Below are 13,387 nucleotides of genomic sequence, written 5' to 3' on the forward strand. Positions count from 1 at the left end.
TCAGTAATTTCTCTTCCTTAGTGTTGACAGGGTGGTGTAGTAGTTAAGGCTTTGGACTTTTGCCCTGAGGTTGTGCGTTCAAATCCTACTATTGACACTTTGCATCCATGCATAAGTTACTTCACCTGCCTCTGCTCCAACTGAAGAAAGAAATGTAAAATAATGGATAAAGGCATCAATAAAATAAGAAGTATTAGCAAGGTATCCCTTTCAAGCCATGGCTGTCCACAGCCTGCATTACTTCCTTGAATCTGAGGCATCGATATTCATGAATACAAATTGGGCAAGGGCAAATGAGGGCACAACACAACAATGGCTGGTGCAAAAAAAGAGCCTACCTTATATACTTGTGGATAAGTTCTGGTATTTTATAATGTCGGTCATGTAAGTCAAATGCGGAAAACTCACGCTATTGATCCAAGACATTTTTTTTTTCTATGTATTGTGCCTACGTGACCACACGGTAATACACTAACTATTCCAAAGCAATGTTTGTACTGATTTGTGTTTTTTGTATCTCACATCCTCATACACCTTTATCATACGAGCATCCCTTATCTACGATGGAGTGTTCGATCAGAAGCAAATATGAAGCTGGTTTTAAATTAAAAGTAGTTGAAGTGGTTAAAGAAATTGGTAACTACGCTGCTGCAACAAAATTCGATGCGTCTGAGAAACTGGTGCGAGATTGGATGAGGCAAGAAGATGTAAAAAAAATAAATAAATAAAATCTAAGTGTCACATTTTTGAATGGGCATATAAGTTGGGGTCTGATTTTAATATCGATTTTTCGGGTTTCAAGACCCGACTTATACGTGAATATATACGGTAGTGCTTTTATTAACAATAAATAAGGCAGTGTCCAAGTAAATCTTTAAAAGTGAAGTACAAAGTTCTTTTTTGAATAAATAAATAATCCACAATAAAAACAAACTAACACATGAAAATAAAGGGTAAGAATCTATTAACTCCTCTTCTCAGTGCTATTGTCTCTCGCTGTCCCTCACCTCCAGGTTATACTCAGCAAAGGCGAGATACCAGTGACAGCAGCTCCAATCGAGTCCCATTATAACCACCTGTCCGTCGATGTCTGCTGGGATGCACAATCACTCCTTCTCCCTGCTATTCAGCAGGAGTGATCTGGTCCACCCCAGGAGTGACTCTTACCATGCTCCTCCGAGGGGTTTCCCCTGACCGGTTCACTGGCCTCACACCACACTAGCCTCTACCCAGTTCTTTTTTGATTTTTCCTTGATTTCTTTCATTTTTTTCTCTCCTTTTATTTCCTCATTTCCTTTCTTTTTTTCTGTCTCCTCTCATTAATATCACTTCCTCAATTGATTTCTTTTTTTCCAGTTTCCTTTATACTCTGTGGACACAGATGACTTAATTACAACCCGCAGAGTGTCAATGAGGAAACTGGTCAAACTAATACCACATTAATGTGCAAACACGATTAGCCCAATTTCCCCATTAAACACTCTGGGACCACATACTTAAACACATCCATGAAGCCTGAGCTGCACTGTCTTTATTTAAAACTCATACACTGCCATGGACCCTTTACTGTGCTTTACCACATTCGCAATCATTAGCTGCAATATGTTCGTTCCCAGCCCTAGATTCAATTCTTGCACCGTTTGTGTAATCTTTACCCTGTAACAACAAAGGTAGTTTTCAGAATATGAATAAATGTTTTGGTAGAATGTGGGATTTTCTCCTATGAACTCACCTCTTATAGGTCATCCTCATAGTTTTAAATATTCATGTGTCTCCCTCTAACTTTTTCTTTTTTAGCAGTAGCAGTTAAGGTTTACGACTTCTGTCTCAGATTGCCTCTCTGCTTTGAGAGGTGTATGCACTGGGTTTCAGCACCCAGTGAGAAGCAGTGCTACGCTAATGCTCATTTGTCATTTAAACCTTAAGCCTGTAGTCAACATGTTTCCTTGGCACTCGCTTTTGATGAATTCTTTTGAATCTTCCTCATGGATTTTGGATCATCACAGCTAATGTATATCTTTTCTTTCAGGATGCTCTTGTGATATTGGGGGCTCCATAGGTCTGACGTGCGATGAGCGTTCTGGAAGGTGTCAGTGCAGACAGAATGTAGAGGGGCGAAGATGCAACCAGTAAGTGTCAGTGTTCACATACCCAAATGCAGCTGTTTTTTTATGTTTCACCTTCATGCCTTGAAATATTGTTCTTCCTGGGCATGCCTGTAGGTGACCATGCCTACAGAAGTGTGTACAGTGTACTTCTTCCCATCAAGAACTGTTGTGTTTGGTTTCCTTCTATGTGGATCCCAACCCTTTCATGTCAAGCTGAGGAAAAATAAATCAAACCCACTTACACTCCTGCCTTTCGTAATACTTAATCCCAGTTGTGTTCAAGCACATCTGCAGAGTTTAGTATTGCTTTTTTTGTGATTCTGGCGTCTTTTGCCATATTTGCACAGAGATGATGGATTTGCTGATGAGTTCACCTAAAGACACCTCACATAAATCTCCCTTCTTCTGTCCTTGTGGTTTGCTCTGCTCCTATATGTTACTTTGCCTTGGGCTGTCAGCTTATTTTAACACTGCACTGTTTTGCAAATTTCAGCTGAATGTATACATCATCCCCTCTCCAATGGCATATCTGGAATGTAGCAGGAGACCAAAGCTAGGCCGCAAGGAAAAAGCCACTGAGCTTCATTCCCTCTCATTTAGTAAATTATATATGCATTTAATGATAAATAAATTAGAAAAAAAATGAGAATCTTGACGTGGGTGTGGTGAGGAATGCGAACCCACTTGTCAACTGAATTCTTCTCACCCAAAATGCTCACTTCCTGGGTTATACAAGATTTGAAAAGGCTTCACTGGGGACCCTACACTTCACCAGAAAGAGGGAATATCTCCAGTGAATTGGGTCATATTGTGCTTTCTATTGCATTAGGATGGGCCTAATGAAGGTGGAATATTTTTTGTAAATGGCTTGTCCTTATTCGTACTATTAATGTGATCAGAATGTCAGAGAGTACAAGACTAGAGTATCAATAGTATGTCCATCAAAATAATAAAAATAATAATAATAGTTCATTTTATTTATAAAATGTATTATTGTATTATCCATATTATCCAATGTATTATCCATAGACAGAAACAACTAAAGTTAACTCATAGAAAGTATCACAGTGAATGACATAGTTCTCAACTACTTTCATTTGCAATTCTACTATACTACTATACTAAGTGTGAAAATGTTCTCAAAGAATATGTGTACTATACAGTATATAGTGTACACTAGGAGATGCTATCGTGATGACTGCAAACCAAGGAGGCCCTATCTTCCAAAACAAAAGGGGAAAAATAAGCAAAGAGGATGAAAATGATGGAAACAACCCAAGTACGACAGAAAGGAGTAAAAATAACAAACTCCCAGGTCTTCGTTAATAGGAATTGAACCTATACCGACTATACTCCCTTAGAAGGCTGGCGTCCTTCAACATCTGCAATAAGATGCTGCAGATGTTCTATCAGACGGTTGTGGCGAGTGCCTTCTTCTACGTGGTGGTGTGCTGGGGAGGCAGCATAAAGAAGAGGGACACCTCACACCTGGACAAACTGATGAGGAAGGCAGGCTCTATTGTAGGCACGGAGCTGGACAGCTTGACATCCGTGGCAGAGCGACGGGCACTGAGCAGGCTCCTGTCAATCATGGAGAATCCACTGCATCCACTAAACAGTATCATCTCCAGACAGAAAAGCATCTTCAGCGACAGACTGCTGTCACTGTCCTGCTCCACTGACAGACTGAGGAGATCATTCCTCCCCCAAACTATGCGACTCTTCGATTCCACCCGGGGGAGTAAACGTTAACATTATTCAAAGTTATTGCCTGTCTGTATACCTGCATTGTTATCACTCTTTAATTTAATATTTTCTTTATCAGTATGCTGCTGCTGGAGTATGTGAATTTTCCCTTGGGATTATTAAAGTATCTATCTATCTATCTATCTATCTATCTATCTATCTATCTATCTATCTATCTATCTATCTGTCTGTCTGTCTGTCTGTCTGTCTGTCTGTCTGTCTGTCTGTCTGTCTGTCTGTCTGTCCGTCCGTCCGTCCGTCCGTCCGTCCGTCCGTCCGTCCGTCCGTCCAAGTTTAAAGAGATGCTCATTCAATTTCTCTCCTAGTAAAGCCATTCACCCATCTCTGCTCTGCCATAATTCTAATATTGTAGTGTCATATAAGAACATAACTAATTTGATAAATGAGAAGAAATAGCAAAGTTGTTCCAAAATCTCACCTTCATATTTTCATCACATCTTGTTTTAATGTCTGTACTCTAATTGCGTCAAGGATGCCAGGCTACAGCTTTCAGTAGTGGCCATTGCCATTGCACCTCCCTCAAGTATTTTATATACCTTAAAGGGTTAAATTGCCAAAGTAGCCCTGTAGCAACTTGTTCTGGTATATTAGGGGCAAATGATCTCTCGTGTCCCTTACTGGGACTGCATGCCCTCTCTCAGATGTTGTCACCTCTGGAAAACCTTCTCTAGTCTTTATTCTACTCAATAACTGGGCACCATACACACCCATTAAATAGTGATTTTCTTGTTGCCTTTGTGTTTATGAGGTGTGTTGTTTGTTCCTGTGACAGCTGGCACCTCCTTATTTCTGTTTTTTATCTCTGTCTACTTCGTCTCAATGCCAGCTAATAACACAACAAGGTACACCCTCCAACAGTGATGCCCTTCCTTCCATTCAGTCCAGCATGATGTAAGACATTCCTGTCCTTTTCCTACCATTGTTACGACATGCTGAGGATTGCCCCTGTCTTCTGTTGCCATCAGTTCATCTGTTTATATACAGTTAGATTACCGATTCTACATCTATTATAGTTGTATTGACATCTGTGAATCGTAACTGTTCTTTTAATCAATCTTTAGGCCCAAGAAGGACTACTATTTCCCAGATCTTCACCATCTAAAATTTGAGATTGAAGATGGGACAATGTTGGATGGCAGACCGGTTCGGTTTGGCCACAACCCTCTGGAGTTTGAGAGCTTCAGTTGGCGGGGGTATGCACAGATGTCACCAATTCAGGTAACCCGTACAGTTGTGGTTAATTCTGAAAAGTCTCATGTTTCACAGGTAGATTTACAGATCTATAGCAACTCTGCATGTACTAATTTACTAATAGAGATTCTCCTAAAAATGTTTAAAACTCTGTGTGGGTACAGTTTGTGAGTGAGTATGTGTGTGTTTACTATGCACTGTGCATTTTCCACATTCACCTTCATAAAAACACTTCTCAAAATCTATTCAAGAGATTGTTTCTCTGATTGGCCTGAGCACTCTACACTTTTAACATCAAATCACTTACAAAATGTTCAAGAAGGGCATCCTTCCATTTTATGAACCTAGTCCTTTCATTACAGAGTTGGGGAAGGGCAACAGTCTATTCTAGTAAGATTGGATGAAAAATGAAGACACGCCAGTTCACTGAGGGCTCCCTTACACACACCCACACCCTGGGTGGAACACCAACTCATTGAGGACACAAGCAGATACACCCACACTCACTAGGCCAGTTTATAGGGCTAGAGCCACAGATGCTACAGTCTTGTGTAAAAGTTAGTACACCCCATGCAGTGTTTTTCTTTTTTGGTACATGCTGACATATCAAGATTTTATTTTCGTTTAAACAGTATCTATAGTTAAAGGTAATGTAATTGGAAAAAAAAGTGAACAATTGGCTTTTAAATGAAAAATAAACATATTAAATTCTGCCTGTGGAAAAATTAAGTGCACCCCTGGCTCTAATAGCTGGTGTTGCCCTCTTTGGCAGAAACAACCTCAAGAAGGTACTTACTGTAACTGCCTAATAGTCTTTGATATTGACTGAGAAAAACTTTTTCCCACTCCTTCATGCAGATTTCTTTCACTTGTGCAATGTTTGAGGGGTGTTCTGCATGTACAGCCCATTTCAAATCCTCCCACAGCTTCTAAATGGGATTCAGATTTGGGCTTTGACTTGACCGGTCCAGAACCCTCCTTTTCTTTTCAACTGTTCTTTGGTGGATCTACTGGTATGTTTAGAGTCATTTTCATGACTGTTCATGACTATTGTTGTTACAAGGTTCCCTTTTGGGTGAGCTTCAGTCTTTTCACATTGTCCTCGAGCACCCTCTGATACAATGAAGAATTCATAGTGGATCCTAGATGGTGAGTTGCCGAGGCCCTGATACAGCAGACCCAAACCATGACATTTCCACCACCATGCTTTACAGTTGGTATCAGGTTTTCTGGTCAAATACTGTTTTTTGATTTTTGGCAAACATGTCTTGTGTACTGTGGCCTAATAACTCATCTGTCCAGAGCACATTGTCCTAAACGTCCCTGTCTTTGCCAAGGTGTTCATGGGCAAACTTTAGTCTTGCTCTGATGTTCTTTCAGTACAGCAGAGGTGTTCTTCTTGCACAACTCCCACGTAGATCTGATTTGTACAGCCTCTTTCTAATGGTACTTGTAGGTCCATTCAGGGGTTCTTAGAAATTTATTTCAGCATCTTGTGTTGTGCTGTTGGGATAAACTTGCTGGGGCGGTCTGGCCTGCACAAGTTGGCAATAGTTTGAAACCTTCTCCACTTGTAGATGATTGTCCAGTTAGTGGAATGGTTGACGTCCAATCTTCTGTAACCTTCTTTCTGAAGGCCACAGTGGACTCTTTCGATCTTGACATGGTGTTAACTTACATTTCAGCATCAAAGAGCAAATTAACCTAAACGTCTGAGGTTTGAATAAGACAGGACACCCTCTCTAATGATTTTCTAATCATTTGCCGCGATCTGTTGCGCCTTATTCTTATATAAGGGTTTTGAGATAGTGATAAATGTAGGGGTGTACTTACTTTAACTACATGTCAAATATGCATTATGTTTATTTAAATTATACAATGGACCTCAAAATATAAATGCAGCATAATGTTTGTTATATTCTTTCTATTTCACAGTTATCAATTGATACTGTTTAAATGAAGATCAAATCTTGGTATGTCCTCTATTCTATGTTAAAAATAATTTCATGGGGTGTACTAGTTTTTTAAACAGTTTGTACCCTCATGGTTTAGTTAACAGTAGTGCACATTACTGATCACATGTGACCAGGTGTATGTGTGTAATGTATGTTTAAAAATGATGATGTTAATAATTCTTGAGATCCTTGTTGTAAGAATATGCTAGTTTTAATGCATTTGTCTGTCATTTTCCATAGTCAGAATGCATAAACAGTTGATTGTCAATGAAATGTTTTTTTTTTTTTTTTATTCCTATTTCTTTTTCTTGCTTGTGATAAGTTATGCTTACAGCTAGTGTGCTTTGGTCTGCAGAGCGTTAATCGGGTGCGCTGCTTATGTGGTTGTTGGCTTGCTCTAATAGTAATAGTGTTAGTAGTAGTGGTGGCGGAATTAAGGCATGGCTTTGCTTTTTATTCTTTCTTTTTCCAGCCAAGGTTAGTAGTGCCTATCACTGTGAGCTCTCCTGACCTGTTTCACATAGTATTTCGCTATGTCAACCGTGGTGCTTCAGCTGGCAAGGGGAGGGTTTCGGTCCTGGAAGAAGGCAAGCATGTTCTTTGTAGAAACTGTAAGTGTCCCATTTACTCTCTCCTGTTTGCGGTCTTATCCTCGCAGTTTCCGATTCCTTTTTAGGACACTCTAGCCCTGCTGCTGGCTTTTCAAAACGCCTGGCCCAAGCTGCCGGTGGTGGGGCTGTTTGTTTTTTTTATTTGTTTTTTTCTTAATTCATCCCTAGTTGTCACCAAGCCAGAAAATCAGACCTGCACTTAGTATTGCAGCCCCATTCCCTTTATTTGTTTTCACAGAGTAAAGTGCGAGTTGCTGTGCATGTGAAGGAAGCGGAGCTCTATCTGTTCCACTTCATCTTGAGATATGTTAATTCAGGCACCGCTGTTTCGTATGGTAAAATTACAGCATTTCAGGCCAAAAGGAAAGGTAAGGATCAGGCCCTTTACCATTGCCCAATTCTGTGTTATGCTTCTCCCAACACTCCATTTGGAAACCAGAATGATACTCTTCATTACGCTGTAGCGATCTCACAGGACTACTCAAAGGTTGTGTGATCTTGTAATGGTGTCCTCAGATTCTATTGGAGTTACTTACTGAAGGGCACAGGATTTACTATGATGTGGCCATCAACACTAGAATCCCTGAAGCTTACGAAAAAACTCGTAATCTGGGGTCACCTTAAATTCCTTCGCACCTCTCTATCAGCGTCTTTGTTTAGTAAAGGTGTCAATCAGCTCAAGCAGCAGGCCGCCTGCAATCCCATCCTCCCCCAACGCAGATGAAGTTCTCCCAGCTCAAGTCTCTGGGTGTGAGGTGCCTGGAGTTGTATAATGTAAATAATACAGTATATTGTTATTTGGAACACATACATGCAATTCTCCACACTAGTGTTTAGATCTGGCAGTGCCATGCTGATGGTGTATGCACCCAAAAAGAAGAAATCTGTTTGCATTCTTAGTACCATGCACCATAACGCAGGGTATGGGGAAGATTGAAAAAGCAAAAAATGTGTTCAAATGATCGACACATTTACAAAACAAATGATACTGATGGAGAGGTGCGAAGGAATTTAAGGTGGCCCAGGATTACGGCTTTTTTGGTAGGCTTCAGGGATTCTAGTGTTAAGAATCTTATTCGTACAGCTACGCTGGAGCTTGGTGGCACCTCCATTTGTGCTTTTCACTTAATGATCCGCCCAGCCCACACACTTCATGTTGTTGCAGTCGCAGTCGCACTCCCCCATTTGCACATTTATCTGAATATGAATTTCATGAAACAGACAGTCCACCTGATTCTGATCATATGGCTATATCTTCATGCAGGTATCAGTGTGTTTTTGTTGTCCGATAATCATTCTAGACCCTGCAGGCCTGAGAAAATTTATTGTTTCCATTCCTTGTGCAATAGAGCTGTAGCACAAATATTCTGGAAAATAAGCTTTAGAATGAGAAATCATTTAAGAACTTAAAATGGAAGATATCCCATTTTTGCCATGACTAATTCTGGAGATTTATAGGACTGCTTTTTACAAATTTGTGACTATAGGGTGCATCATATTGGCCATATAGAACTCCATTCTCTACTGGAAGAAAATGGAAGTGCTCTTTTATATCTGTTTTAAAAAATGTAAACCTTTTATTTTTCTTAAAAGAGAATACCCCAATGATTTTTATCAACTTATGCATTTTTTCTTTTTCTTTTCTTGAAATTCATTACTGCCTGACAGTAGCAGTATTCCCTTTTTATTTGTTTAATGTTGTAATGTAACACCCTTATTATTGCTTCTGTTGCTTTAGGACTGAACTCAAACAATGAACTTTAGAAAGTAACTGTTTTAGTATGTTCTGTCTAGTGAAATATGTAAGAAGAAGGCTATGAACACACACTTTATTTTGCTTAATTTTACAGTATGTAACCTCTAAAAGGCATTTGCCACAATGCTCAGTGCGAAATAAAAATATGTAAAAGTGTTAGTCCTTGGCTCTCTGTTTGAGACATAACCTTCTTGTTCTTTATGAGTTCTTTGAAGGAAAGGATAGGCTGGATAGGCTGTTTGTTGTGCCTCTGTCTTAATGCCAGGTGGACATGGCGTGACTGAAATAAAAATCTTTTGGTCAGAGAGTCCCTCATGCAGACTGATAAAGCAAAAACAAATCAGGCGAACGTGCATGTCAAGGTAGTTCATTAAATGGTAATGATCCTCGCAGCGTGGGGCGATCAATAGATCTGCAAGTGATTTCACAATTGATCTGCGACTGGAACTTGTCATCTGGAGATAATGCAGTGTTGTTTTCATCTATACATTTTGCAAATGAAATAAAATAAGATGATAAAATACATATTTGTCTAAAAGGTGGTATATGTGAATCTCAAAATATGAGTGAAAGATATGAACAACAGACTTTTGCATTTATTGTACAGCAAGCTGTTGTCATGCCTCTCCCTTGACTGTGCCAGGATTTAGTGCACAAAAAGAGGTGCAGAGCTACTGCAGAATGGCAGGATGATCACAGAAGCTTACGGTGCTGTGGCAGATGCAGTGCTGTGCATGCTTATCGCTTTTTTATTTTTGCTTTTCTCATTCTCTATTAATATTAGCATAAAACTGCAGTATCAGCATGACACAAGCTAAGTCCTGCTATCTTTCTGTTGGCTATCCAAAGCTACTTCAGAAAACTTGTCACTTGTGGAAGTTTTGACTTTTCATGAAATATCAGAATAAATTGTTGTCTGCTCACCCAACTTAGAGAACACAGAACCCGTTACCCGGGTGTTGTTGAAGCTTCCCTCACCGTACAATATATGGTTTTCCAATTTGTATTTTGAATATCATAGTTGGAAAGTCATAGATTGTGCCAAATTGTGATAAACATTGTGCATTGTTCACCTGGCATCAATAGACTGGCACTGACCCCCTTTGTAGTTTAAAATGTATTGCTTTAACACAGTTTATCTTTTCCCATGGGTTCTATAAATTTATTTAATGTAAGAAGCTTCAGGACTGGTCTTCCTCAACTGGAGACTATTATAGCCCAGAAAAAAGGTGAAAGATGATGATGACACGCTTGATCTATCAAGTTAATGCAGTTTTGAACAATACTATCAGCAAAGGTTTCACGTTCTTTTGAAATTGCTTGAAAACATATATTTTAAAATATTTTTTACATAGTAACCACATGGTCATTAGTAATACTGAGCAGTCTTAATGTGTGTGTCTCATTTACCGTGAGGAAGACTCTCCTTGGGCCCATAATTTCATGTTTTTTCTCGTCAAAGTGATTCTTCCTAGCCATTGCCATACTGCTAAGTTGCATTTTGCCTGCGTTGCTCTGTACTGAGATTTGTTTTGTTTTTTTTTTTCTTTTTCCGTGCTGATCAGGTTCGGAGCAGTCCAAGCAGATTATTTTTGCTCCCAGCTCTGAGCCCACATTTGTCACTGTGCCTCAGAACAGCTTTGTGGAGCCTTTCGTGCTGAACCCAGGAAGCTGGTCAGTCATCATCGAGGCAGAGGGAATTCTACTGGTGAGTATTTTGGGATAACAGAAACCTAATGAAAATGAGTATGGATTGATATTCATCATTGTGAACCTTGAATGATGTTTAAGTAACAGGCAGGTAGTAGCAATGTGTTTCCATGATTTTGCAGTTGATTCTTCTACCCATCATGCATTTAAATTGAGCCATCCCACCCTCTGAAACGCTTGTGCCAGTACTTGTACAGTACAGTGCAGATGTGTGCAGATTAAATTCTTGGTAGAGCTCAGTTCATCCACTTGAATAAACTCCTTTTCTGCTTCAGTATTAACCATCACATTCATTTATAAATCACTGAGATACTCTGGGCCTTATTTATCAAAGTTGTGCCTAAACAAGCTGATTTTTAATCCTGAATCATCTGCCTTCAAAAAGACCTCAGATGATGATGTTTTTTAAAGCTGACAATTGATTGTGTCCTTGAGTGTACGTTAAAAAATAATACCAAAACAGAAGTGTACATATCTGTTCCAGCCTCACCGGGCCACATGTTTTGGGGGTGCACCAAATTAACATCATCCATCCATCCAGTATCCAACCCGCTATATAATAATAATAATAATAGGGTCAGCTGGAGCCAATCCCAGTCAACACAGGGCGCAAGGCAAGAAACAAACCCCAGGCTGGGCGCCAGCCCACCGCAGCAAATTAACATCATTTGGGAACAAAATTTTTAAATGCCTATCAGACAGCTTTGGTGTCACAATACCTCCTAATCTACTAACAGCTGTGTTTGGGATACTTCCAGATGGGCTTAAAGTGAAGAAGGACAAACAAACTGTAATTGCCTTTACCTCACTATTGGCACGTAGACTTATCTTGCTAAACTGTAAGAATCCTAGCCCACCTTTATTAAGTCAGTGGGTAACTGATGTTATATACTGTTTGACATTGGAAAAAATCTAATTCTCGCTTAGAGGATCTGTGCAGAACTTTTTTAAAACATAGCAGGATCTAATTAATAACATTTTAGAATAAGCATTTAAATTGAGAAAGCGGATTCTCTTCCCCTTATTTATTTACTTACTTATGTTTCTACTATTAAAGTTTCACTGTGTTGGCCTAACTCTATTCCTCATGGGTGGGGGTTGACTTGACTTGAACTTAGTCTTGTAAAATTGGACTTGCTTGTATGGATTGTTGTTTGATTTAAATAAATTCAATAAAAAGTGTACATATCTGTCATGTAGATAGGCACCCCAAAGTAGATTCCAAAGGCTGAATGGATGATAATAAAAATAAAAAAACAGAAAAAGACAATCTCACTTCATTGTTATTAGTATTTCTGTTTGTTAAATTCATTGCTTTACAGAGTTTGAGCTTTTCCCAGTATCAACTGGGCAAGAGTGGCGTCAACCCTGGTGTTCTGGTAGAAAAAGATGAGCAGATATTTTTGTGAACACGGGATCAGGAAGTGGAATGTAAACCTAAGCTGTACAAGCAGTCAATACTGGGAGATAAGAACTCAAGAACAAAGCCATAATGCCTAAACTAAATCTTATATAGGTTGCATATTTCAGTAACCAGAATTTGGAACCAAAACCAAAATACCAAGCAAACTCGTAGTTCTAATTTTGTGCTCAGGTTCATGACTTTTTATCTTTGAGATCACCAACACAGTTCTAATTTACAAATTCTTAATCTAGGATATCAGGAAGCACATGGCGCAGACCTTTTAAAGAGTCATGCCAAGTACACCTTGCAGCATCACCCTTAGTACCACAACCGTGTAACACTGTGGTAACAGAACCACAAAAAAAAAAAAAACATAGTGTCACTGCGGTAACACAAAACATAGTAATAATATTTTTTAACAGATGGGAAGTAAACATACAGGCTGAGTTCCTAATTTTCAGACATTCAAAAAGTACATAATAGCACTGTCACAAAAAATGTGTACGTAGCAGAAGAAACGTGATCTGTATCATAACAACTGGATGTTGTCACAATAAGACACAGGAATCATCAAAGGTTTGGGGCAGCCACCCGTATAAGTTTTGATTGGTACAATCTCCAAAACAGAACTGACTTAGGTTGTGTAAAATGGCCTTTTTAAAGGTCATGACAGGAAATGATGTCATCTGGACTGGAACCGGAAGTCATGATGTGACGTCATCCGGAGCACCAAACCCGGAAATTATGTCTTCGGAACCGGACATGACGTCATCAAAAGCGCTGGCGCCTAGTAGGATTTCCCGAGGATAATCTACAGAGGACAGAGAGAGAGAGTTAGTGCAGCTCGCCACCCCCTGGTCTGGCGTGGTATTACTATTATTTAA

General features: G+C 39.5%; 2 protein-coding genes across 3 annotated transcripts in view; one reads left to right on the forward strand and one right to left on the reverse strand.

Moving 5' to 3' along the window:
- The window catches only part of LOC114658415 (cadherin-4-like), a 2,147,065-nt gene that overhangs the window by 681,122 nt on the left and 1,452,556 nt on the right, over positions 1-13,387 (reverse strand). The gene's annotated exons all lie outside the window — the stretch shown is intronic.
- The window catches only part of lama5 (laminin, alpha 5), a 266,233-nt gene that overhangs the window by 146,306 nt on the left and 106,540 nt on the right, over positions 1-13,387 (forward strand). The window contains exons 21-24 of one of the 2 annotated variants that reach the window (XM_028811670.2): positions 2,030-2,129; positions 4,937-5,093; positions 7,494-7,632; positions 10,954-11,096. In XM_028811670.2, the coding sequence (XP_028667503.2) occupies positions 2,030-2,129; positions 4,937-5,093; positions 7,494-7,632; positions 10,954-11,096 (539 nt within the window). Of the gene's footprint in view, positions 1-2,029; positions 2,130-4,936; positions 5,094-7,493; positions 7,633-7,870; positions 8,001-10,953; positions 11,097-13,387 lie in introns of both variants that reach the window. The other variant, XM_028811671.2, reaches the window with a different exon arrangement.

The sequence above is a fragment of the Erpetoichthys calabaricus genome, chromosome 10, assembly GCF_900747795.2.
Source record: "Erpetoichthys calabaricus chromosome 10, fErpCal1.3, whole genome shotgun sequence".
NCBI lineage: Eukaryota > Metazoa > Chordata > Cladistia > Polypteriformes > Polypteridae > Erpetoichthys > Erpetoichthys calabaricus.